Genomic DNA, 26,867 nt, shown 5'->3' with positions numbered 1-26,867 from the left:
GACTCCAGCACTACACTGAATAGGACTACAGAGTGGGTGTCTATTGACTGCTGGCAAGGTGACATGTGTCTTGTTGGAATTCAGGAGAGGAACATACACTCATTCTGTCTCACAACACTCACGTAGACACTGGAGAGTAAAAGACATGGTCAGTACAAAAAGTACAGCGTCCATAGACTATAATAAACCACGTTTGGAAGTGTCACAAAAACTACTAAGCTTTCTGCCAGGTTCCTCATCAAGAGAACAGTGTATAATATAATCTAAGATATCATCAAAACTGAATAATTCAACAAATAGAGATAATGAAGCACACAGGAATGCTTCCGCTAGGTCCAAACCTTTACACAAGTAATAAGAAAGCATTGTAAGCTTGCTTATGGTGGAGCCCCAATCCTAAAGAGACCAGCTCCCTCTCAGTATCAAGTAAACAGACCGTCTTCAGATGGTAACGAGGGGAAGAAGCTGCCAGGGAGAGCAGTGTGAAAAGCCATCCTCATGACTTCTTGGCATCTCAGCAAAGATCAAGCAGAGAACAAAATCTCAAGACCAAACCAGACCAGTTGTGTCACTTACAGTCATCCTAGCAACGGGAAGGAACAGGTGTCCTGATGGGCTGCTCTGACATCTAAAGTCAGGGTCTGCACATGAAAATCAAGAGGTGTGAGAGAAACCATTAACATGAAGAGAGAGCAAAAGAAGGAGAAAAAGATGAAGAAAGACGCATTGGAATCGTGGACACGGAGGTGGAGGCAGTGGCAGCCACCCACAGAACAGAGAAGTCACGTGGGATGGAGACAGTTGGCCATCCTGACCACAGTGAGAACCAGAAACAGTGAGACTGTAGGAACACCTCTGTAGGTGCTAGTCCCCACTGCTGTACAATGGAGAACAACTTCCTCCTTGGAAGCCCAAAGCTGCTGCTGCTGCATCTGGTACATGGCTCCCCTAACAAATATTACTCATTGAAGCCACACTGAAAAATGCCAGGCTCACCAGGGGCCCTCTAGAGAAGTCTCTGCCTTCCCAGAGACTCACAATGTCCTTGAGCTGCCTGGTGGTCCAAGGAGGTTCTGCAAAGAAACAATATCCAAGAAGCCTGCATCCCTAGCCATGTCTAAGGCAGTACTCCAAGAGTTCCAAGCAAGTAATTGAGGTTCATGGAAACCCATCAGTCTACTAGCACAGGCACTGAAGAAACACCAAAGAATGCCCTTCAGTACTTAGAGAAGCCATGCACTCACTTGGCCCATGATACACAGCAACAGTCTAACAGTTTCTACAACACTTGGCTTTCAAAACCCAAAACTGGAACACAGTACTTCTCTCTCTTTTGCTCTCTGACTTAGGGACTGTTATGGAAAAGCAGTGTTTGAGCCGGGGCTTCACATGTACGTCATTCAGGAACAAAACCTACAGAGTGCGCAGTAGTGCATAGGAGCTCCGATGGGTTTCCTAGCCTCTCTAAGCACTGGTCCTCGTCTAGAACGGTGGTGACAACAATCTTGGCATCAGTCTCCCATGGTTCGCTGATGCTCCTACAGGGTTCCCTGAGTATGAATGTGATGCTCGAACAACGCTGTCCACGCCATGTCTCAAAAGTCCATCCACACAGAGCAACACGGAAGAACGAAACAGTATGTCTCTCTGGGACAAGAACAGGCTTATCCCCAGGCTTTGTGTTCCTGGTGGAAGCAAGAGTCTGCATCTCCTCCGTGGAAATTGGGCTCAAGGAAGTTAAGCAACCAAGCTGAAACTCTGGCAGCTGCTTTTGTTGTAACACAAGGCTTCAGTTTGGGACTTCCGAGTTTCACATCTTATAAGCTAAAGGAAATAGCTCAGTCAGCAAAATGCTTATCACACAAACGTGAGGAGCTGAGATCTGATCACTAGCAACCACAAAAAAAAGCTGGCTGTGGCAAGAGGCGTGCCTATAATTTCGGGAACATCTACTTGGAAAGTCGACACAGGCTCCCTGGGGCTGGATGGACAAGTGAATCTACCTCAGACAGTGAGCCTGGGGTCCCTCCAGAGACCCTGCCTCAAACAATAAGGTGAAGCGAAATCCAAGAAGATACCTAATATCAACTTCTGGCCTCCACACCCAATATGTACTCATGTGCACATATACACATGTGCACATGAAGCCCCACCCACACATAAATGCAAATGAATATGTACATACAAACACACACAAGAAATCTCACATCTTCTGTGGGCGTTTGTAGAGACTGGCAAGCTTCTTCTGCTTCCACGTTGATGGGAATCTCGGACCTTTGTCAGTTTTGAAAGACAATCCTTATCTCTTAGGCGATGTGAGAAAATTAAAGACTACAACACAATATGCTTACCCCAATATGAGGTGTGCTGTGCATTTATCAAATACTAGCTACTAAGATCATGCACGAAAACACTAGTTCTTGGGAGATGTACTCCTAAGGAATATAAATTAGAGGTTGACATTTAATGAGCCACCTTTATTAAAAAGAGTAAAACCTCTACAAGCTATTAAATTTCCTTTAATCTGAAAAGGAATGAACCACTAAGAGGAAGCCTGACGGTCCACGCATGTCCACAGCACACACAGCAGGCTTTGGGATCTAGCTCGAGGGACTGTGTTCAATACACCCCTAAGGATACGCACCAGTTCTCTGGCCTCTTCAAGCTGTTTCTCCACATTGGCAACCATTTGCTTCTTCTCATCTAAAACAAGCAATAATATCAAAGAAATGGCAATTATGCAACATAAAATGAAAATCAGTGTTCCCAACCTTCCTACTGCTAAGACCCTTTAATACAGTTGCTCATGTTATGGCGACCCCCAACCATAAAGCTATTTTGATGCTCCTTCATAACTGTAATTTTGCTGTTATAAATCATACTGTAAACATCTGTTTTAACCGTTGGTCTGAGGTTATGAAAGGGTTTGTGACCCACAGGCTGAGAACTGCTGCTCTAAAGCATCCTATTTTAACATATCCTTCTCTCGTCTCATCAACCAGATTGGAAATGGTGAAAATCATTCCTTGGAAGGCTTATAAACCACACTGAACACTGACTCTGCAAGATGTGGAAATTCAATCCAAGGAAGGGCCGATGTCATATGTTTATAAGGGAGACTAAAAAGAGTTTTGTTCTCTGGAAGATATTATCCCAAAAATAGCAGATACAGTGATGACCAGAGGGATTTGCTAAGTCATCATTGTAATATATTGGAATCACTGATTTGTGACTATAATTTAAAACTCATATGTAAAAACACTTCCCCAAACTGGGCAATATCTTCTAACTCTTTACTCTGTGCTTTCAATAATGTTAAGGATAAGGTATGAGGGCTGGAGAGACAGAGGGCTCAGCAGTTCAGAGCACCAGTGTTCCTTCAGGGGACTAGGGTTCAGTTCCTAGCACATACATGGTGGCTGCCAACTGCCTGTAACTCCAGTTCTAAGACATCTGACCCTTCTTCTGGCCTCCACCAGCCCTCAAGCATGTGGTGCACACACATGCAAACATTTACATGCATAAAACAAAAATTTTAAAACATTTTTTAAGAACAATAAAGTATGAGAAAGAAATAGGTATTTAAAGTCTTGACTTCTGATTCCAAACCCAAAGTCAACTTGTGTCATTCACTGGGTTGGGATGCTGGACATCAAATAGTTTCCTTTTAAAATTTGGGGTTTTCTAAATGGCTTTTAAAATGAGAGGAAAAAGCAAATAAGCAAACAAAACTGGAAAAATCCCAACCAAGGAGTGCCCTGAGTGTCTTCCTGCTACTCCAGTAGCAACAGGGCATCCTGAGAAACTGTTGCAGCCCACAGAAGTCTACGAGTCTACTTAATATTTTGTATGATCCGTGCCTGGATCCTGCAGCACCAAAAGGACATTAGGCTTAAATAATAATAATAATAATAATAATAATAATAATAATAATAATAATAATAAAAGAATTCTTTCTAGTTTTAACCACAAAGATGTGAATAACGTATGGACTTCAGTCAAATATGGACTGGTGGCAAATGTATCAAGACAAGGTGGTAACAAGGTCCACTGGCATGCGGAAAATGAAGAGTCATTTTGTGATTGTTATATAATCTCAACTATTCTAAAAGTAAAATGTTTGGGGCCAGGAGTATAGCTGACTGAGTGTGGGTCTAACAAGAGATAAGGCCTTGGGTCCTACACCTGGCTCCACAAATACAAAATGAAGCCATTACTTAAATTAACTAGGATATAGTTATAGGACAAGATCCCTCTAGGTTTATAGTGTAGACAATGTGTAGAAGTGTAAAAATGAAAATATGTATGTATATGTACACTTGACACAAATTTGTATTTGTTACCCAAAGATGACTAAAATTCCATAAATAGTTGTTTATAAAGCATAACTGAACCATAGGTAGCAGCTGACAGCTGTCTCCCCAATATACTCAACTAAAAAGTGTATCTGGCTCTGAAGCTCTCACCTTGCTTACTCTCTAGCCCTCCTTTTCTCTCTCCCTTTGCCCCTCTCCACGCGGCCATGGCCAGCCTCTCTCTCTCTACCTTCTCTCTTTCTCTCTGCCTTTCTACAATAAAGCTCTAAAAAAATATATATATTTTTATTTATATATATATATAAGCTTCAATGGTCTCCTAAACTTTGCACGGTGTGACAGCTTCTCCATTAAACTCAAGGGTTTCCTTCTAAGCAACACCTGTTTTGTGGCATCTCTGTTAACTCCCCTCCCTCAATTCCCTTCTTTCCATCACCAGAATTCAACACCATTTCTATTTCCACATGCTAAAGCCCTGACAGCCCATTTCTCTTCAAATATAGGTTTTCGTCAAGAGACTTAACTTCACTCTAGATAAGGCACAGAGAGGATGCAAGAAGTTCAAGGTTCCCTTTAAAGTACAATTTCAATGACAGAGTCTGCCCACTGCTGACTGAAGACCCGTAGAGTAACTAAATGGCATCTCTCGAGGGCTAGTTTGCTATGCTTCCTCGGCTGGTGTACCATGCTTCATTTGCTGAAATGAGCACCCTTCCTTCCCACTCTACTGATGGAAGAGGCAAGCTTACAGATCCAAGAAACATGTCCACAGCTACGTGTAGTAAGATTAGGCAGAGGTGGGATCCTAAACAGGTCTGACACCAGCAGCCTGAGTCTTAATCATTCTGTCCTGACACATTCTTGGTACAATCCAACTATAACCCTAGTAGGATTCACAATTGCCGTGGGGAGATAAAGAAGTAATCGCAGAGTAAAATTCTGTTGAAGACCCTGAAAGATGCCTGCCTGCTGTGACATAAAATCTACCTTGCAGAAAGAACTCTGCTGCTAAGAAACTCACCCCCAGCACAAAAACAGGACTGTAACATGGGCTATGGTCTTGGCTCGTAGATTTCCCTGATTTCTCTGACTTCCCCACAGAACAATCATCAGTAAAATTCAATCTTTAAATTCAGTAACCACAGTGTATTCATTAAGGGACTCACCCATCTCACAGCTACTAAAGTTAGTTAAGATTCAAACACTTCAAAGAGCAAAGTTTTCTTATTGATAAATTATTACAGAATAATCAGTTTCTTTTTAAAATAAAGCTTCAGAATGTTCGGGGTTTTTTTGTTTGTTTGTTTTTTGTTGTTGTTTTGTTTTGTCCTATTCTCTTTGGAAGTCTCCTTAGCATCTGCACAGGCACAGCAGAGGATGGTTCATCTCCGCAGAGGCTCAGTGCTGCAACTTAAGCTATTATTTGGGAGAATGAGCTGCTTTGACTTTAAAATTTGCTCCAATTTTTAAATCTTTTTAGTTCAAATAAATTACCACTCCTCTCTGGGTCTGTCTCAGCTGAGTGACACAACCATTATGATGCTGTGGGATCTTTTAGTTATAGTAATTATGTTAACAATATAATTATTGGTAACTATATAATCCCATAGCAAGCATACTGCTCTTGTCATGGTTATATTATCAATTCCTGTTAGTTCATAAATTCATGGAAAAATATCTTTTTCTATCAATTAGGAGCAAGTTAAAAAGGGAGCAAGACATTAAGAAGAAAACCACTCTATTTTCAAGAATCATTTAATTATTCAAATAAATATACATTTTCCCCCCACAGTGCCAACAATACAATCTCCTTTCAAATGAAACATGGTTGTTGTGTGTGGGTCTCACATTACACTAAGTGTAAGGGCAGGGATAATAGCATCTTTATTTTTTAAAATAATTCAACTGTTTCCTTATATGTAGTAAGAATCTTAAACACAAAGGCAAGAAAACTCAATTGTAACAAAATCTATTTTCTTAGAGTCTTCACAACTTTGTATCCAGGACGATATTACTTTGTAAAACAGTTTCTCAATAATAAAGCTATTTGCCCAAATTATAAAAAAAAAAAAAAGTTTCTACTGCTAAAAAACAAAATACATTAAAATTCAAAATGAGCAAAATCCAACTGTGACTGCACATCCTGGTACTGAGGCTCAGGGACTCAATTCAAAGGCACGAGTCTCAGAAAACAACAGCAAAAATATCAAGATGATCTTGGGGCAATGGAGACAAGTGGGACTGAAGAGAAGAGGTGAGGTGAAGTATCATGAAGGCAGGAGGCCATCATCCATCAGATTTTTTGTAAAAAATCTCGGAGGCAACACAGCTCCGTGGTATACGCTACACTGGTTCTCTCCCCTTGCTCCCTTCCTTGAACTCATAAGCCTCTTTAAGACATCATTCACCTCCTTCCGAGCTAACTGAGACTTCAGGAGGTAAGTGGGATGGAGGCTCAGAGGTCCTGGCTTCGAGCAAATATCCCTAGTAACAGAAAACAGGGAGGGGTGATAAGGGAAAAAATTATTTATAAACAAAGATTGGGGGAAATTCTGGACAGGGGGTGAGGAACAACTTAGATTCAAGCGAAGCTACTGCTGTCATCTTGGACTGGAGCTGACCAGGTCAGGAAGTGAAGAAACCCACAATTCTGCAGACCACTGAGAATCATCTCTTCTAGACAGTATGCTCCAGAGCTGGAGTAGAGGCAAGTTCAGCAGCCCAGCGATCATTCAATTTCACTAATGAAACTGAGCCAAAAAATAAATAAAACTCATAATGTGTTACTAACTACTCAAATTAAATCTGTACTTAAAGAAAAATCCTAAAACACTATCTTAGAAGTCACAAAGTATTAGATAACAATCCCCTGCTTATTCAAAAAAAAAAAAAAATCTGAGCCCTTAGAAAAGAAATGTCAAGAAAATCAGACAAGGCTCCCACCTTCACACTGTTGACAACCTAGCATGCAGGGTAATATCTGGAGGATGCTGAATTGTAAAAGTGAGCAAAGTTGCCCTGTACGAAGTTTCATATAAAACTGGGTTATAGATACCCAAGAAAGATGAGAATCACAGAATCAGGGCAGAGTTCTGAAAAATAGGAATCCTAACAAGAGCTAAGACACGGGGCTTGACAGCTGCGTATCAATTAATCTTCACAACAGCCCTAAGAGAGAGGTACGAGTCTCTCGAACCAAGAAGGAAGTTTTGAAGGATAACGAAAACTTGCCTAGGAGACAACTTCTAAGTGGCAAGGGTTAGACTTGAATTCAGGCATCCTAGCTCGTCATTCTAGTGTGCCACGAATAAGGATAACAGAATTATTGACTAAAACGACAACGCTGCTGCTGCATTTACAGATTCACAATCTTGATACTTTCACACGGTTCCTTTGAATACTCATATTTTACAAAAGATAAAAAAAGATAGAAAAAGGGAAAAAAAAAGAAGAAGAAATCAAGTTGCAGAGCAATGTTTCCAAGGCTATTCAAGCTTTTAAAAAGCGGTGGGGTAGGAAACAGGCGCCTCCCCCGCCCCCAAATGGTTTCCACGCAGAAGGTGCTTTGCATTTGAAGTACATTTAATACCTATCACAACCTACTACCAAGAACGCACCCCTCCCCGGGCCGCCAGCACCACCCACAGCAGCCTCGCGCCAGCGAGCCCGGCGTGCCCAGGCTACGTTCCGCGGCCCCCGGCTCTCCAGGCCGCCCCCGCCCGGCCGGGCAGGGTACTCACCGGGAGGGAGCCGAGGGACCCTGGCAATCTTGCTGGTGATTTCAGCAGTGAGCACTGCGAAGTCCTGCTCGTACCCTTCGAAGTCGGAAGACATGGCAGCTCGGGCACGGCCGGCCGGAGCCGGGTTCTAGCGCTCAGAGCGGGACTCGCCAAAGGCGCCCGGCCTCGGCGCAGGGACCCTGTGAAGAAGTCCCCACAGCACAGCGGGAACCGGGAACAACTCCCAGCCCTGCTGCTTCCTGGTTGCTCTACGCAGTCCCTGTCCTCCGGAAACTGCGCTGCCTGCGCCTTTTCTTTTCCACCCAAACCTTCGAACGTAAAACTAAAGAAAAAGTTCACTTTCGGTGACCCCTAAAAAAAAAAAAAAAAAAAAGACTACGAAAGCCCACATGCTCTCGGGTATCACAGAATACACGTCCCCCACACTGCAGCTCCAGAGAAACGGCTGGAGCGCCCCAAAGTTGCAGGCGCGGGCTTTCCGAGGGAAGATTGACACTGCGCACCTACCGGAAGTGGCTGTGGCGGAGCTTGCGCCGAGGACCCGAGCGGGAGGCTCACGGCGGCCGCGTGAACCAGAGACGCGCGGGTCCGAGTTCCTCGCGCAGGTCTCGCCGTCAGGGTTCGCATTCGGCTTGCTCAGGACTGAAGCGCTCATGACAGAGCTCTAAGAAGGAGAAAATCTGTTCCGCTGAGCCCCGGCCGTCCCGGAAATGAGATGGCCGTGGAGCGGGCACCGGAGACCAGACTGAGGTGGGAGTCACCGCAGGGGGTGCAACCCGCTTGTGAGGCGGTCTTCGCCTCGACCTAGTCGGGCCAGCATCTCCAAAATATCGAGTCCAGCCCTCGCTTAATAAGACGTTTGTCCCGTGAGTGAAGATCCCAAAGCATCCCGCACCACTACATGGGCGGGAAACTGAGGCAGGCACCGACCGGGCTGGCGCATCTGCTCCGTGGGAATCCGTTACGCATATGTCATACCCATGTGTCATAGGTCTTTTCCCGGCTCATTTCACTCCATTCAGAACTCAGGTCTACAACTATTCCCCGTGCGTGCCTTCTTCCCCTCTCCCTCCCTCGGCCCCGGAGGGAATTAATTTTTTTTTCCCCCTTAAATCTGCTCTGTGCTCGTTCTCCTGCACTGCTTCAGTTGGGATTTTTCGCACACACACATGCGGCCTTCTTGTTTTAATCCCATCCCTCTTCCTGTACCTTTAACCCCGATCGATTGCTAATGTTGGCGCTTGGGAGAACAAGTGCCCAGTTATTAATACACAAAGTATTATATGCGTAGAGCATGTCACGGTTAATTCACAACTCTTTGGGAGGCAGTTTAGAACGTCCTAAAAAAAGAAGTTTGGTGCCTTGGCTTCTATTCTGGACTTAGCTGTTACTTGTGACCTTGGTCGGTCGATATAATCACAGTCTCTCTAAGCCAGTTTCTGTTCTAGGGAGAATTAGATAAGTGATAATTAGATAAGACCCTGCTTCTCAGCTCCCTAAGTCTTTGTTCTCTCTAACGATCCACTAAGCTAGGAGTAGTCGATCCTTTTCTGGCACTTTGAACAGAGGAGGAAAACTTTAATGTGTCCGGTTTTCCGTGCACTTCAAGTTCGGACTGTATTCTGGATAGGTCCAAAGTAATTATTTTTGTTCTCGATAAGAGGTGAACTCCACACTAGTGTGCTTTCGAGGTGCTGATTCAAGTGCTTCTTGGAGTTAAATATTAAATAAATGGCATATGGACTTTCTAAACGGAGTTTTTCCTATCTTGTTTTCTTTAGGCTGTGTTTCAAACCAACCTAGATTCTTCTGTGAGATACAGAGTTCTGGAGGCCACAAGTGAAAATGACATACCCCACCTCAGTGACCCTTCAGCCAAAGGCATGACAGCTCAGGCACACACATGGACTTGTTGCACACAGAAATGTGTGCACAGGAAAAGGAGATCTCTAGTTCTTTAGAAGAAAGGAGTCATTCTTCACCAAGATGGGCATATTCTGCTCAGTGATCAAGTTTGAAAATCTTCAAGACTTAAGGAGACTGTGTCATTGGGGTCCCATCATAGCCCTGGGTGTTATAGCAATATGTTCCACAATGGCCATGATTGACTCTGTCTTGTGGTATTGGCCCTTACATACAACTGGAGGAAGCGTGAACTTCATCATGTTGATAAATTGGACCGTCATGATTCTTTATAATTACTTCAATGCCATGTTTGCTGGTCCTGGCTTCGTCCCTCGGGGGTGGAAACCGGTAAGAAAAAGATCCATTTGACAATGACCTTTGCATAATGTTTTATGTTTAGTTTGCCATTATGATAACGTTTTGCTTTTTACCTAATCAGCCTCTGTCCTAGGTGACACTGGTGACACTCCAGTGACCAAAGACTACTTATGCGTGGAACTTGTGTCTATTTGAAAATAAGGATCTGTGTTAGCTATTTCCAAAGCAACTGAAGACTTGTTCTTTGGGGCTTTGGTGGTGGTGGTGTTTAAAGGATGTATGTGGTAGTCCGTACGTTAATCTCCACACTGAGGAGGCAGGGACATGTCATCTTGTGAGCTAGGCTCACCTGGTCAATATAGCAAGTTTCCAGAGAAGAAGAAAGGGAGGACAGCGCCTCAGGCTGAGAACATGTTGGAAAACATATCCAGAAACTGAAGAGCCTTGTGTAACTGCAAAATAAAAAAAAAAAAAAAAAAAAAAAAAAAACCCACAAAAAAAAACTGGGGGGGTAAGATCAAAAACCTAGCTCAGAATCCATGGGAGCTGTTTTGTACCACAGGGATGTCTAGATGTTTTAGGCAAAGCCCTGGCAGAGGGCAGTATAGGAACAATATTTTGATAATACAGAGATTTAAATGAGAGAAAACGACCAGTTAGGGAGTTCCTGAAATGACCCAAAGAGAAAAGGTGACAAGGGCAGTAATTGTAGGAGGGGGAAATTTCAGAAAGTGTCACCTCTTACTTCACTGTGGAGTCCTGGTCAGGTTATCTAAAGCAGCTCCCACTAAGAGTGAGAGGACCTAAGTCTCCTTTCGTAGAACCAGTTGACACTGGATTCGGGTTGTGTAGAGAAGAAAAGAAAAATAATCTCTGAGAAATCTGTAGAATGAAGCCGTCCTTACAGTTTATCACTTAAAATATATTAGCGCAAATGCAGGCATTGAAAATGCAAGTTAATGGCTCCCTTCCCCTTCATCCATAACAGAAATATAAAGCACTCTAGGGCCTTCCTTCATAAAGCCCAACTTGCTACCGTTTAGGATCAAGTAACTGACATGCCTCCTTTTCTATCAAGGAAAAGTCTCAGGATAGCATGTATCTCCAGTATTGTAAAGTCTGCCAAGCGTACAAGGCGCCACGCTCACATCATTGCAGAAAGTGTAACAGGTGCGTGACTTTTCTGTTTACTGGGCCTGATCCACTTGGTTTCTCCTCTTTTTGTTGTATTTCCTTTTGTGACAGTAGAATCCATTTCTGTTCCCTAAAACTGTCCTACTTTACTTCTCTGTTGCTGGGATGAAACACCGACCAAAGCCATGTTGGGAGAGGAAAGAGTTTATTTGGCTTCAGGTTACAGTCATTGTCAAGGAAAGCCAAGGCAAGAGCTTGAACCAGAAACTGAGGAGTGCTGTCTAGTGACTTGCTCTTCCTTGCTTATTCAGCTACCTTTTTTTTTTTTTTTTAAGGCAGCCCAGGCCTACCTAGTTGTAACTGCTATTGCCCTCGGTGGGCTGGGCCCCTTCCATGTCGATCGACAGCCAAGAAATGATGCCTAGATAATTCCCACAGTCCGGTCTGATGGAGGCATTCCTCTTGGGAACCCCTCCTCCCAGTATGTGTAGGTTTGGGTCAAGTTAACAAAAACTAACCAGCACAGCAAGGCATTCACCTTGTCAGAGATATTATCAAATACTTGTCTGGAAGATCGGTTTGCATTTAAATATCAACATAAATAATTTCATTCTTTTAGTAGAAGGAAGAGATTTTTTTTTTTCTAGAAAAACAGACCTTTTGCTTCTTGCCCCACAAAAGCAAATTAAAAGTTATCATTTTAGTTTTTCTCCTTTGCTGTGTCAGGATTAATTGAGTTCATTGATTGTGATGTTGACTAGCTTCAGAATTATTTTGAGTCTGAATTAGACTGGTTTTTCTCAGATTCATTCATACATGTTACCAAGATTTCAATGGGAGGAAGACTGAATCACTATAAAAATGCAAAATATGCCAGGACCTAGCTATCAGCAACACCTGTCGATTAATATGACATTTAGAAAATCTAAACTACAGTCTGGTTTGTTGGTAGGACCTTTTTCTCTAGCAGAGACACAGCAGTGCCTACTGTGAGGCCGCCTCCCATACCACCTCACGTGCTGAGGCTGCTGTGGGCCAGAGACTCCGGTTCTGACGTGTACTGTGAGAAAGGAGAGAAGTTGCAGTTGTGATTGGAGAGCTTTATGATTCTCTGGAGACGTGTGTGGACTCTATGTCAGTCTGCTGAGCCTGAGGACTGACAGCCAAGCGCTTCCTCCTTTCTACTGAGACTTGTGGAGCTGCCCCGCTTCTTTATGCAAATTTTATTTGCAGCAGACTTGTTTGCTTTGGAAGCTGTTGTAATGTCAGCTTACTCTTACGCTATTTAGAATTTTAAAGAAGTCACCATCTATAACCTCAAAAGGTCATAAAGATGTGACTACTTTATGAGAATTAATTCCCCTGTGGCTCCTACACGTATCGGATTCCTATTTGCTTGATCTTTTGAAAACTAGAACCAAAGTGGACCAGATTTTCTGTTTTCTGCTTCATCCACATATTTCTTAATAGGTGTGTAATGAAGATGGACCACCACTGCCCCTGGATCAACAACTGCTGTGGTCACCAGAACCACGCCTCGTTCACGCTCTTCCTCCTGTTGGCCCCTCTGGGCTGCACGCATGCTGCTTTCATCTTCGTGATGACAATGTACACACAGCTTTATAATCGGGTGGGTGAGACCATGGCACACTCCCATTTCTGCTCATGGAGTGACCTTATCAAGGTCATTGACAGGGTCCCTTTGGAGATAACACTGTTGGGACTTAACTTGTACAGGAGCTTTGCTTGCTGTCTGTCTATCAGTTTTAAAAAGCCCTTAATCTTGAAAATAAGGACAGATTATTTTATTCTGAAAACTCACCTTTTATGCTCTGGTTGAAATTTATGCTAATTGATTTCCCTTATCCATGGTTTATTACATTTCTCACTTAGTGGTTGTGGTAAGTCTAGAGAGCAGAAAGAACCAGAAGAAAGAGACACTGGTACTTTCCAGCTAGTTCCATTCAGTGTCTGTAGCAGATTGACATTCCTTTCCTCATTTGGTCCACGGAGTGAGCACACTCGTAAAAATAACACATCAAACCAGAAACACTTTTGAGTCAACTTTTGGACACTAAGCATGAGATAAAGTTCAAAGGTCGTACACATAAAAAAAGTAAAAGAGGGGCTCAGGCCCAGGAGGTGTACAAAACACTGGACAGTACATGTCCTTCACAGAGGGGTCGATCCATATGTTTTCAGCCAGTTTGTAGTTTTCAGTCAGTCCTAGCATGGCAGTGCTAATATTCCAGTGCTTAGGAATCTCACTTTTTATCTGAGCTCTCTAGATTTAATGCTAACAACTAAGTTCTATGTTTCTATGTTTTGTGGACCCACAACCATAAAATTACTTTGTTGCTACGTCGTAAATTATAATTTTGCTACTTTTATAAATTTTTTATGTAAATATCTCATTTGTAGGATATCTGATATGTGACCTCCAAAGGGTTCAAAACCCACTGGTTAAGAGCCACTGTTTTAGAACGTGATACAGGCCAGGCAGTACACACCTGCAGGGCCTATTTAACCAGCCTTTTGCCAGCTCTTGAACACTGCTTATGGAACATGCTGTATCTGTTGCTGTGGAGAATACTGTAAATTTACAGTAGCAAGGAGACAGTGGAGGAAAGTGTCCCCTTGTTGTTTATGACTATTCCTGTTTGCTGAGTCAAACTGACTCTTCTGAGGAAATGACCAAACCTAAATTGAATAACAAATGGTGGAGCTGTAGATGTCTACAGCTCAGTGTTAGATCTCTGGTCCAGTGTGTGAGAGGCCCTAGGTTTGATTCCTCATACTTCAAAAAGAAAAAGACACTGGGCATGTCAGTAAGAGCCAAGTGTTCATTGAAGACTGCTGTTGCCTTGGCAACAAATCATGATTTTTATGGTTTTAGTCTTGGTGGGTTAGTTTTTTGTTGAAGTTATTTTCCATGGGTAGTGTGCCTGTGTGCATGCATGTTCACATGTGTGGGTGCATGTGGGAAGGGGTGAGTGAATGGATGTGGAAGTCCAGGGCTGGTATCAGGAATCTTTCTTAATGGCTCCCTAGTTTTTCCATTGAGGCAGAATCTCTCCATTGAACTTAGTGGAGATAAGATTTATTGTAAGATTACTATAAGATCTTATCTCAGAGTGGCTAGCCACCTTTCCCTGGGAATTCTCTATGTTGGCCTTCCAGACTCTGGAAGGGTAGGAGAGCCACTATACCCTTGGAACATTGATGTGAGTGCTGGAGAGCCAAACTCAGTCTCCATACTTATACAACAAGTGCATGATCCACTGAGTCATCTCGCTAGCTCTGATTGTTGTAAGTCTCAACACAAGTCTCACACATGCATTGTTACTGCTTGCAGCTCTCCTTTGGGTGGAACACAGTCAAGATTGACATGAGTGCAGCCAGGAGAGATCCACCTCCAATTGTTCCCTTCGGATTGGCTGCATTTGCTGCCACCTTGTTTGCCTTGGGATTAGCTTTGGGAACAACCATAGCTGTTGGGATGCTGTTTTTCATACAGGTAAAGTTCTTACCCACCTCCGTCTGAAAGTTGCCATGTTATTGGACCTGATTGCAAAGAAAGAGGTAAACCTGGATGTAAAGATTGAGTATGAGGGAGAGAGTACTTTTGCTTAGCTATAGGCAGTTAGTTTACCACCTATATACAGCAGATAATTTTGAAGTAAATTTGCCAGAACTTGTAGCCACTGTATAAAGACATACACCCTGATTGAAGTCTTTATAGTTGAGAAAGGTGCTCTCACCCTACATGATCTTCAAATCACCCCAAAAGGGCTTGACAGAAGGGTGCTGTCCTCTTCCTTACAGATAATGAGTGTCTGTTGAAAAGGGTAAGTGACTCACCTGTGGTCACTCATTTGTGTGCTCATATGAATATTAATGAAAATGAGCTCCTGAGGGAATATACTTAGATTGGATTTTTTTCCTAATTCTTATAATTAAGGACATTAATTTTAAAGAAATTAAGATCTTGATGTACCATTTTTCATACATGGACTTAGTCATAGCCAAGAAAGTAAGGCAGGCGTAACCAGAGTTACTCCTTTCTGTGTCACTGGGACTCAGCTGTGCTTCGGTTGGGCACGGTGAGTTTGGCATAGAGGCACTGTAGTGCATTAGTTAAGAGGGGCTGCACACTGACTGCTGCTTAGCCTCTGCCATCTTTGGTGGCTTCATCTGTGAGGTAGAACAGAAAAGCTGTCTTGAAGTTAGGATGATAATGATCTGAAGTAAACCAAAGTAACATTGTAAAACTTCACTATCATTTCATTTCTAGATAAAAATCATTCTCAGAAACAAAACTTCTATTGAATCATGGATTGAAGAAAAGGTAAATTTAAAAATTGTTCCTTCAATATAAAGTTCTGACTCGCTAACTTACTGATGCTGGGATGTGACCCTGAGTCACTGGCATGTCACATGCAAAGTGAGCAAGGAGAGCATGGGGCCTTCCTCCACCACAGCAGAGAGCCAGAGACATGGAGATGTCAATTCAGGCCTGTGGCAGCCACCTTGTCAAAATTCTTTGGTTTATCTATTCTTGAAAGCCAAGCAGGGCCAGGTGTGGTTGGTGTTTGCATGGGCAAAACAATAGTAGAGCGGAAGTCTGGCATCTTAGGACACGTTTAGTCCTCCACACCCAATCCAGTCTGTGCACTTTAACTTAGAGCAGCAGTTCCCAAACCCTGTACTCTGAGTCGTTTTATTTATATTCCCCCAAGTGCCAAGTTCATTAATGAGCTTGTGTATATGCTGTGCTCACAGTTGCCATATTTCCTAAGTGAAAAAAACTGTAAAATAAAAAAAATTAAGGACAATCCATTATGCTAAGGTAACATTTTGTAAAAAATAATTATTTTTGATAGCTAAATAGGACAAGTGTCCTCATTTTATAGATTTTCAAATCTCTTTTAATCTGATTTAACAGAAGACAGTTAGAATGTCACACCTACTTCTGCATTCAATCTGTTGAGACTTATTACTTTGGTTGACATTTATGTGGAAAGACCAGCTTCATACACATAAGTAAGTGGGAAAGTCTGGACATTTTAGACTATAATAGGTATTGATTTTACATTAAAACTTGACAAGTGATTGCCTCCCACACATCCCAGGGCTGTAGCTGAGACTCAGAATCTCATGTTTGCTTAGCAGGTCTGTCACTGAGCCTTACCCCAGGCCAACAGGGAACATCTCTGTCAGTTACCTTTTTGTATTCTTTTATATTTAAATTCATAGCATTTATATTTAATTACTTATAAGCAACATATATAACTTTTATATTAAAATGGGAGTCTCTTCGAATCTGAGTAAGCTGTCAGAATCATAAAATTGAATATAAGTTTTCCATAATTCTCATTTTCACTTGAAAGCCTGACGTTCCTTCATCTGGACGCAGACACCTTCAGTTGTTTACCTGTCACAGTGCTATTCTGACTTTCCCTTTGAAACCACAGCCACCTCATAGTCCAGCTCTGCTCCTCTCGAGAACCCTGCCTCGTGCATGATCTAAGTAGTCAATACTTGTTGTTTAGGGAATAAAGATAAGAAAAAATATGTACATGTTCTGTGGACATGCAGCATTTGTTTATTGTATTTTTGAGCTGTGGTTTCCCTCCAGCCCAGCCCTGCCTCAACCTCCACTGTTCTGGGGTCATAGATATCTTGGTCATAGATCTATTGGTGGAGTCTGTGAACACAGAAGTTGCATCTGCACACAGTGTGACAACTTACACAGTGTTGTGTCACTGCCTTCTCGGCTCCTGGTAGTTTACCCACATTGCAACTGTCAGGACCATTATGAAAAGTGTGTCCTTGCTGAACCCTGGGTACAGTTCAGCTTCCATAGCTCATGCATTATGAGGCTGCTGTTTACTGTGTCCCCATTTACAGTGCCCGTTTACAATGGCCCCTATTCACAATGTCCCTGTTTCCTTCACCAGCCTCTCTCCCCACTGCCCCATCTCACTCTCAGAGCTTACACATTTATACGTCTACATCTTTTCCATGTTTTTCCTCTACCTTAATTTCTTTCCTGAATTTATTTATTTATATATTTATTTATTTATTTTTGCCCCTCAAGATGAAGTTCAGGTATTATTTCTTCCAAGGAACCTTATTTACTGTCTGAGCTTGGCTAAGTACTATTTGCTGCCTTTCCCATAAGAATGCCGTGTGCCTGTGTTCGATTTTAGTGTGTGGTATTGATAATATTTATTGAGTGCTGCTCTAGGCAAACACATGTCTTCATGATTTTTGTAAACTACTGCCATCTTTACCTTTTTTTTTTTTCATATAAAGTAGCTTATGTTTTGATTTTTGATATTCAATCCATCTTGAAGAGTCTGATCATTTAGCCAAGCATATGCTTTAGCGCTAAGCAGTACTTCTAGCACCTGAATCTTCATTTATAAAAAAAAAAAAAAAAGGAGGGGCAGGGAGGGGGGAATTACTCTCTATTATTCAGGTGAAGGTGGATGTATAAAATTCAGTAAATTTGTATTGTTGAAGAGCAACCTTGACACCACAATCTGAGGAAGACAGAATGGTGAAGCGACTGACAGGAGTCAGTGCTGGAAGCAGCTGGCAGTTCAGATGGGGGAGGGGCAGCCAATGATTAGAGAAAAGGGGAAAATTATAGACACCCACACAGTGGATGACGCAAAAGCAGGCTCTAGCAACTTCATACAGATGGACAGACAGACAGGCAGACAGACACATACATTCACACATTCACTCCAACAAACTGGCTCCAAGCATTGGACATAACATAAACACACACACACACACACACACACACACACACACACACACGGTTGCTGGCTGGAGCAAGCCCCCAGCAGCTCTAGCTTTCCCTTCAGTCAATTTACATCCCCAAGGACAAAGTTTCCTACGTAAGAAGGAAATGACCTCATAGCCACAAGTATCTGTGTTTCTCTCCACAAGTTCCTTACAACCCCACAGCAATAATTCTTTTGTCATTAATTAACATTGTTTAGACAAGGCAAGTCTATAGTAGCAAGCTTTTCCCTATGCTTGGCTGAAGACAGGTGGTGCTCTATATTTACTAAGGAACAGGTCATTTGTCTTACACCTTATTTTTGAAGTCTTGATCAGCTAACCTGATTAATCTGTTCTTATAATAGAACTTTACTCTTACTCATAACCTTCTTTTCATGGTGCACATAGGAAACCTGTTACCACACCCCTAGATCACTGATCATGGAACTCAGGACCAACCTAGAAGAAATGTTTTCTTTAGTCATTAACTTGTCCCGAGCCTATTTTTCTTGCTACTACAATGCACATGCTCACTGCACTCCTTTCTCTGCCTCATTCGGATCTTGCAGTCACACCCTCTTCTTGATTCTAACTTTAAACTGTCAACTACCCTAACTTAGCAAATGTATTTAAATCAGGCCATCTTCCTAAAACTACTTAAATTAGTAAATTCATAAAGTCATGAATTCATCTAAAAGGCATTATCTCAAGAACGTTTATCTTCATGTCGATCTGCAGGAAATTTGCCCAGTAGAGTGAGCTAATGTCCAGGAAGTAATCACCCCAGACTATAGGCAGTGAGGGTTTCCCGGTGTCTACTCACCCCACGCCAAATATGGACGTGTATAGTGATGGTCAACCTGAGAATCACATCAGTAGCAAACAGCAGCCCTGCGCTGGGCCTGTGCAGAGTGCACCCATCGCAGCCTTGCGAGTGGGGCACACCATGTTGAAGTTTAACAGTTCTTTTAATAAATAGGTAACACACATATTACTTTAGAAATAACTACAAGAAATTTTTGCATAAAATTCTGTCCCTTAATAAACATATTTCATAATACCATTTCTGGTAAGCATAATAAATATGCTGACATTAGAGGTTTTTCTTTGCTTGTTTTGTTTTGCTAAAGATCATGGCCCTGTATAAGACCATGTTAATCTAGAAATTATTAAAACTAGCACTTTATCACAGACAGAACTTCAAATAAGGAAATAAAATTCTCCAAAAATATTTAAGATTACCAGACACTAATGTTGAACTTGCTTTCAAATTAAATAATGCATGTTTGTACCACTAGATGGCAGTAGAATTTAAGAAATTCAAAGTTAATGTCCAGAGAGAACTATCCATTTAAATGCCTAGAATATAAGCTGTGCCATTGGAATATGACCTATAATTGAAGATACAGTGTGTGTGTGTGTGTGTGTGTGTGTGTGTGTGTGTGTGTGTGTGTGTGTGTGTGTGTGATGAAACAAAACACATGAAACTCCTTCACAAAGTTTGCAAAATGTTCATTGTAAAATAGTGCCTCCCTATTAACTTCCTGGCCATTGGCTCTATAAGCCATACCTTCTCCTGAGTCTATTAACAGCCTCCCTTCTTACCTATACTCTCCTGTGCTGTGAAGCAACCATAAGCATTGAGGGCTTTCTGCACAGGATACAGTTAGCTAAGTCTTTTATAAACCTTTGGAATGCTTGTTCCTAAGATATACGCTGTCAGGTGCTCTGGGATATCACAAACAAGGTTAGTATTCTCAGTTAAATCCCTCTACTGTGATAAAATTATATTCTCTGACAACACTCCTATTAGCCCAGCAATAACAAAGTATTTTTATGAGTAATACAGATTTCAAAAGTTGGTATTCTCAATAATGTATTAGCAAAAGCCATGCAGGTAGAAGCAGCTGCCACTTTACCCCTTTGTGTTCCGCAGGCTAAAGATCGCATTCAGTATTACCAACTGGATGAAGTCTTCATTTTTCCTTATGATATGGGAAGTAAGTGGAAGAACTTTAAACAGGTGTTTACATGGTCGGGAGTCCCTGAAGGAGATGGACTTGAGTGGCCAATACGAGAGGGCTGTGACCAGTACAGCCTTACAGTGAGTAGTTCCATCGCAAAGGCCTTCCTCTCTCTCCGTTGTGGTTACCTTGTTAACTCCCACTAGTTCCCGAGAGTTTGTAGTCATATTGTATGTAGTGCTTGAGTTTTCCATATGTCAAAATGAGTGTAATATCCATAGGGATTCTTAGCATCTCCTTTATTAAGCTCTTTCCTGAACGGTCTAGACTGCTGTCATGAAGTCCCAAAAAAAAAAATCTGACCTTTAACTACCTCTGTCGTGCATGAACACCTTGCTCGACCTCAGCACTCATGTCTGCCCCTCAGTTGTTCCTGCAGGCCGGGTGCAAGCCGGTATTTCCCCCGATGTGTCTAATACAATTCTATTAGTAGGTTCTGACTAAAGGGGAGACTCATTAATAATGAATGAGTTTTCTAGTTTGTCCATTAGAGAATCACTGTGCATCCCTAGCTCTGATCCCTTGTGAGCACCCCAAGAGTGCACAGAGGTGAAGACTTCAGAGATCAGATTCTGAGAAGGCTCCATCCCAAACTGTGGCTCAACTAACCAGTGCCAGAAGCTGGGGCTCGGGATACCTTAAACACTCTGATGGAAGGGGAGAGCCTGTTCAGTCCTGACACAGGATACTTACTCTCTCTCCTTCTATGTCTTCCAAACAGATAGAACAGTTGAAGCAAAAAGCGGACAAGAGAGTCAGAAGTGTAAGTAGCTTATTTGCAATGGCACTGATTCCTGTTTTCTCTAGTTGGGCACTGCGTTTCGGCATAGCTTGAAACAGTGGCTTTTATTAAATAATCTTCCTTTCTCTCACATTTATTATTTATTGTGCATGCATGTGCAGCACAGGGAGTGTTGTGGGCATCTCCTACCATGTGGGCGCCAGGGATCATTGTTTCCTTTATATTTGTTGAAATACAATGCAATTCACTTTTTTTCAGACTGTCTCACTTTGTATCCATGATGGTCTCAAACTCAGAGACTCACCTTCCTCTGCCTCTGAATCAAAGTGCTGGGAGCAGAGACACGTGGCGCCACGCCCAGCTGAGAATTGTGGCGCCACGCCCAGCTGAGAATTGTGGCGCCACGCCCAGCTGAGAATTGTGGCGCCACGCCCAGCTGATACTGTTGACTTGTTTTCTTTGAAATGCTTTAAGCTAGAAGTTCCTAAGTCATTTAGTCAGTGTATACTGCTGACCTAGAAAAATACCTTTAGTCAGCTGATGAAACCACATTTATAACCACACTGTTAGCTAGTGATGATGCCATCTGTGCCCTAAGGGGGTCTTAATTAAAAAATAAATACAATAAAAATTAAGGTCCTGTTTATACTGGCCACACTAAGCACCCTGTAGCCGCAGGTGTCTAGTTAGCAACCCATTTAAGACCAGAATGAGACATGCAGAGACTTCCATCGTTACAGAAAGTTCTCCCGAACACAGATCATATTCGTAGCAGATGTGTGCTTGAAATGGTGGATCAGAGAAGCCTGAAAACAAGAAATATCCTTCCCTGATGAGAAATTGGGGGGAAAGATGTCTTATCACTGGATAGTTTGGATCTAAACTTAATTTTTTTTTTGGTTTTTTTTTTTTTTTTTTGGGGTTTTTTTTTTTTTTGGTTTTTCGAGACAGGGTTTCCCTGTGTAGCCCTGGCTGTCCTGGAACTCACTTTGTAGACCAGGCTGGCCTCGAACTCAGAAATCCACCTGCCTCTGCCTCCCGAGTGCTGGGATTAAAGGCGAGCGCCACCACGCCCAGCTAAACTTAATTTTTTTATTCAAGCTTGAAAGAACTCAGATATGGTAACTACTGAGCTTATTTTTCTGACCACTGACGGCAGGTTCGCTATAAAGTCATAGAAGACTACAATGGTGCCTGCTGCCCTTTGAATAGAGGAGTGAGAACCTTCTTTACAAGCCCCTGCACTGAGGAGCCTCGGATCCGGCTGCAGAAAGGAGAGTTCATCTTAGCAACAAGAGGACTGCGGTAAGAGATGGGGCTGTCCCATCTGTTCAATAGGAAAAGTGGCATTAACTTCAAAAATATTTAATTTAACCTTTTAAATATTTCAGATACTGGTTGTATGGAGACAAAATTCTTGATGATTCCTTCATAGAAGGTATGGAAGTGGAAGGGTATGTTTAAAGTATCATGCATAGTCACATGTAAAATGTATTAGGGACTGTGTAGACATACAAGGATGCATATCTTACATATGTCTCTGCAGCTCTTACATCTATCAGGTTTTGATGATAGCTATCATCTAAGTCTTTACTTGACTATATAACAGATACTTACACAGTTCCCATAGGCATCTGTGTATAATATGGCAGATTAGAAGCCACCTGGACACAACCCAGTCAAAGACAAGGTCAAGATAAAAACATCAGACTCTCTTCCTAGAAGAGAAATATCTGGAGGAAGGCTAAGGTCAGGTTCAGGCCAGCATCTGACTGCATGGTGCTGTGCATGCGGGGCCTGGCCAGCAGCTTCCATGACGGTGCTATTCCCTTCTGGACATGGGTACTGTGAGAGGAATGACCAGGCTGTGGGACATGCAGTCTGTGGAGAGAGAGAGAGCCCTAGAGTATATCAGACTGCGGAGACAGAGGTATGGCTTATAAACTGAGAAGCTGCAATTCTTCATGGGCACCCAGAGTTCCTAAGGGAGAGGCGAGCTCTGCCACTGCATTGTGAGCCACATGTCTTCTGGCAGGCATGTCTGTCAAGAAAAAGAAATCCACAATTGCTTGGAACCTCATCACAGAAAGCCTTGCACTGGGAAAAAAAAAAAAAAAAAGCTTCAAAAACCAAAGTTGTGTTTGACGTGGAGCACAGGGGAGTGGTCTAAGACCTGGGAATTCCAACAGGAAGTGAGCTTTTCCACAGAAATGCCTCTCATCATGAAGAGATCACTGAATTTTTTTGAAATTTGAGACTAGCAGCCCTACCTGCAGACTGCTACAAAAGACAGCTAGGAAGAACTGTTGGCCAATGCCTTGTTTCCACCTTACCTATTTTCACTATTTTCTCTTTAGTTTGATCTCAGCTTCTGTGCTTCATTGTTGGGCTATGTCTCTCAGCAGGGTCTTGCCTGATGTTTCCTTCCTCCTCGATGTCTGACTTCTCTTCCCTCTAAAGCAAGCACTTTGATTCCTGCTTTGCTCATCCTCGCCTTCCTGCCCATTCCCTCTTGTTTCCCTACTTACTGCCGCACTTAACCTAAAAAACGACAAGTTACATTTTCCCCATTCAGAATCCTGTGCTGCTGCCTCAGGCCCCGTAAGGGGCACAGTTGAAGTCTGCATGTGCAGATGACAGCAATGCTGTCTTTCCATGTTACTGAAGTGAAGACACTAGCCAGGAAAACTCACATCAAACGAAACTAGGAGAAATGAGCAGAGGGAGAGGAAGCGGCAAAGGACACACTCATCTCAACAGATACATAGAGCACAGAAATGTGCAAGCCTCAGACCACAGCTGGAGGAAACCTACCCAAATTCACAGCTTCTCAGTCCCAGAAATGAAAGCTATGGAGATAGCTAAAATCACGGTGGGGAAAGCCTTCGGAGTCCTGCATTCTAGAAGGATCACTGTCCAGTAAAGACTGGAGAGCAGGTGAGGGCAGCAAGGAAACCAGTTCAGAACCTTGATGGAAACATTAGTAAGGAGATGTCAGTCACTTGGCAAGAAATTTAAAAGTGCAGGAAAAATTCAGTAAGTAACTAAGACACTGACAAAGAAACAAACAGAAATGCTGCAAGTGAAAGGCAATCCAAAAAAAAAAAAAAAAAACAAAATCAGTGGAAAGAAAGAAAGCAGGCGTCGGCAGGACCAGGCAGAGCATGGTTGTGGACGTAGGGCTCAAGGCAGTGATACTCTCAGACATAAAAACAAAACAGCAGGACGGAAACTTCCAAAACCTCTGAAATGCATTCAGGAAACTAAACCTAAGAAAAGAGACTAAAATTAGGAGAGAGTCTGATTTCAGAGGCAGTTTAGTCAATGAAATTAGAAAGTTTCAGAAACTTGAGAGGAAGAAATGGACACCCAGACATGAGATGCATGTAGAACCCAGATAGTCTTGGTCAGAGAAGAACTCAGTCAACAGTGTCAGACTCTTGTCAGTAACCATAAAAGCCAGGAGCACCTGGCAGGTCATATTCAAACACAGAAAGTAAACAGCTGCCAGCAAGGAGAACAAACTACAAGAAATGTGCTGGGCACAGGGAGCCCCTGCTCACTGCTGTTGGGATGGTAGACTGCTACAGTCCCCTGCAAACAATGTGGAGGATTCTCAAACTACAGCTAGAACTTCCGTATTACTCAGGCTGTGCCAATCCAGAGGATATATTTAAATGACTCTTCAGTCCTACCACAGGGACACTTGCACACAATGATTTATTCCTGAAGTATGCACAGTAGCTAAGGAAAAAACAGCTGAGATAGATAGTCACCAGTAGATGAATGGGTAGAGGAAATACATTACATACACACAGTGGAATTTTTATTCATCTATAAAGAAATGTTAAATGCTATTTCCAAGAAAATGGATGCAACTGAATTTCATTATGAGGCTCAGACAAACACTACAACCTGTTTTCATATGTCGATTCTAGCTGGTGGTTTGGGTATGTTTAAACAAGAAAGGATAAAACAGTTTTTAAAAGAGGTATTTGGATACAGACCTATGACATGAAAACAAACGGGTTATTAGGAAGGGGATTAGAAAGAAGATGAGGGCGGGATGGAAGAACCGTTATGAGAAAACTCATTACTCTGTATGCTGATTTTTAAAATTAATCAAATAAATTCTGATGGATGTTCTAGGCAGGAACCGTCTTTTGGCTATCGGTGAAAACTGAAGCATGGAACTAATATGCAAAAGCAGCTCGCTCACAGCCCAAGCTGCAGATAGGTCGAGACTGTAGGGAACTGTAGAGTCAGGAAATACATTACATACATCCAGCTTCCCTTCCCCTCCACTCTCACCCATCCCCTACCCCACCCCAAGTCATATTCACAACCCCTTTAAGGGGAAATTCCTTTTAAAGCTAAGGTTTAAATTTTAAAGATCAACCTGAGATGTTCTTAAAGAAAATACTTAGGATTAATCATAGTTTACCCCATAAGACAGCTTAGGTGATTCTGGTATAGAAATTCATAGCCAGGGAGCAGATGGCTGTGACCTAGTGTTCAGAAGATCATAGGTTCCCAGCAGAACCCGAACTACATAGCAGAGCTCTCTCCAAAAAAAGAAGAAAACAAGGAAAGGCCTGAGAGGGAAATGCAGAGAGGCGTTAGGAGGGTCATCCTTGGAGTGTACTGTGATGGTGTGCCAGAACAATCACCATATAGTTAGTGACCGCAGATCCAGTTAGGCACTGTCCAGACCACACTAGCACCGGTCCTAGTTGATGGGATAGGAGCTAGAGTCTTCCCATTTCCTAGCTTGGTAGGACCATTTGGAAACCTTGCCCTGGCCTGTGTCTGAGAGCTACTGAGGGGACAGCAGGAAGTCTTAACTAATCCTCACTGGAAGCAGTAGGACTTAATGTCACCTGGTCCTGCCGTCTGTGTCACTGTGCCATCGCTTTCTCCCTCAGGTACTTCAAGAGTAAGAGGGTGGTTTCCTAGAAACTGTGTGGAAAAATGTCCCTGTGATGGTGAATCAGATCCAGCCCCAGAGGGGGAGAAGAAGAACAGATAGCCACTGTTAAAGTGAGATCATTAAGTCTTCATTACTTGAAAATCCACATGTAGTACCTGAGAATTATGCAACGAGCCTACTCTGCTTAAGGTATTCTTTTCCTCAAAGATACCCTAGTGCCATGACTTCAAAAATTTTTATTACCATTTTGAAACAGAAGCCATTCTGCATATGCCTTTGAATTCCTGCCGTCTTTCCACTTCTTCCTACTGAAGGAAGGCCGTTCCAGCCAAGTGAGCAACTTGCCCTTTCTGTGTGCTGCACATCTGACTTCCCCTGCAGGTCTAATTCCCCACTGGACAGGAGCATCTTGCATGTGGTTATTCTGTTTCTTCCTCCGCTGACATTTCCTTCATAATCTTCTAGAGACTGTAGAACTTGTCAGATTCAACATAAACTCAGATTTGGTTACTTTTAATAATACAGATTTTGTCAAATCCAATAAAGGTCAATGGATGTTCTGTAAAAATTATAGTTTTCACACAAAAAGCATTGTTTTTAGTTTGCTTTTTGGTTTGGTGGTGGTGGTAGTGGTGGTGGTGGTGGTTTATTTTGTCGTCTGAGTAAAAAGGTTTCTCTGATGTCCTTATGAAAACATTGCCCTGCTGCCAAGTGTAGTCGTGTTGAGTCATGAGCTTTAAGACATTCAGTTCAGTATATGAACCTGTTACTGCTAGATTGACTTTACAGCTTTACATCTAGTGCAAATCACTAGTGACCGCTTCTGTCTACTTTAATATCAAAGCCTGAAGCTTGTGCAAGTTCTAGGATCTAAACTTACAGGTGAGCTTTTCGAAACAGGTCGGCAGAAGTGCAGGAGAAAGTCTCCCTCACTTGAGTAAGCTGATTGAGCATTCCTTA

At 42.5% G+C, this 26,867-nt stretch overlaps 2 protein-coding genes across 10 annotated transcripts in view; one reads left to right on the top strand and one right to left on the bottom strand.

Annotated features, from left to right (window-relative positions):
* The window catches only part of Vti1a (vesicle transport through interaction with t-SNAREs 1A), a 308,059-nt gene extending 299,515 nt beyond the window's left edge, over window positions 1-8,544 (bottom strand). For 2 of the 8 annotated variants that reach the window (XM_021152364.2, XM_021152368.2), the window contains exons 1-2: window positions 8,057-8,544; window positions 2,645-2,703 (exon numbers count right to left, since the gene is read on the bottom strand). In XM_021152364.2, the coding sequence (XP_021008023.1) occupies window positions 2,645-2,703; window positions 8,057-8,150 (153 nt within the window). In that variant the 5' untranslated portion in view covers window positions 8,151-8,544. The remainder of the gene's footprint in view (window positions 1-2,644; window positions 2,704-8,056) is intronic. The other 6 variants (XM_029472448.1, XM_029472452.1, XM_029472450.1 and 3 more) reach the window with 5 other exon arrangements.
* A 20-nt stretch (window positions 8,545-8,564) lies between these two features.
* Zdhhc6 (zinc finger DHHC-type containing 6) lies at window positions 8,565-26,498 on the top strand. Of its 2 annotated transcripts, XM_021151456.2 has the most exons (11): window positions 8,565-8,806; window positions 9,838-10,309; window positions 11,358-11,449; window positions 12,884-13,043; window positions 14,769-14,930; window positions 15,708-15,761; window positions 20,148-20,315; window positions 20,957-20,998; window positions 22,137-22,282; window positions 22,369-22,415; window positions 25,903-26,498. In XM_021151456.2, the coding sequence occupies exons 2-11, from the start codon at window positions 10,043-10,045 to the stop codon at window positions 26,004-26,006; spliced, it is 1,242 nt and encodes a 413-aa protein (XP_021007115.1). In that variant the 5' UTR covers window positions 8,565-8,806; window positions 9,838-10,042; the 3' UTR covers window positions 26,007-26,498. The 2 variants fall into 2 exon arrangements, with proteins under 2 accessions (XP_021007115.1, XP_021007116.1); XM_021151457.2 differs by lacking the exon at window positions 8,565-8,806 and having other exon boundaries at window positions 10,263-10,309; window positions 11,358-11,447; window positions 12,974-13,043.
* The last annotated feature ends 369 nt before the right edge of the window (window positions 26,499-26,867 follow it).

This window comes from Mus caroli, chromosome 19, assembly GCF_900094665.2.
Source record: "Mus caroli chromosome 19, CAROLI_EIJ_v1.1, whole genome shotgun sequence".
NCBI lineage: Eukaryota > Metazoa > Chordata > Mammalia > Rodentia > Muridae > Mus > Mus caroli.
Note: the sequence above shows the minus strand (reverse complement) of the source record. Positions and strands in the feature narration are given on the sequence as shown.

Bases quoted from the DNA above. Each gene is read 5' to 3' on its own strand.
- Zdhhc6 (XM_021151456.2), top strand. From the start codon at position 10,043: ATGGGCATATTCTGCTCAGTGATCAAGTTTGAAAATCTTCAAGACTTA. The intron at 14,931-15,707 runs GTAAAGTTCTTA...TTTCATTTCTAG, and splicing joins GGATGCTGTTTTTCATACAG to ATAAAAATCATTCTCAGAAA. The intron at 15,762-20,147 runs GTAAATTTAAAA...TGTGTTCCGCAG, and splicing joins AATCATGGATTGAAGAAAAG to GCTAAAGATCGCATTCAGTA.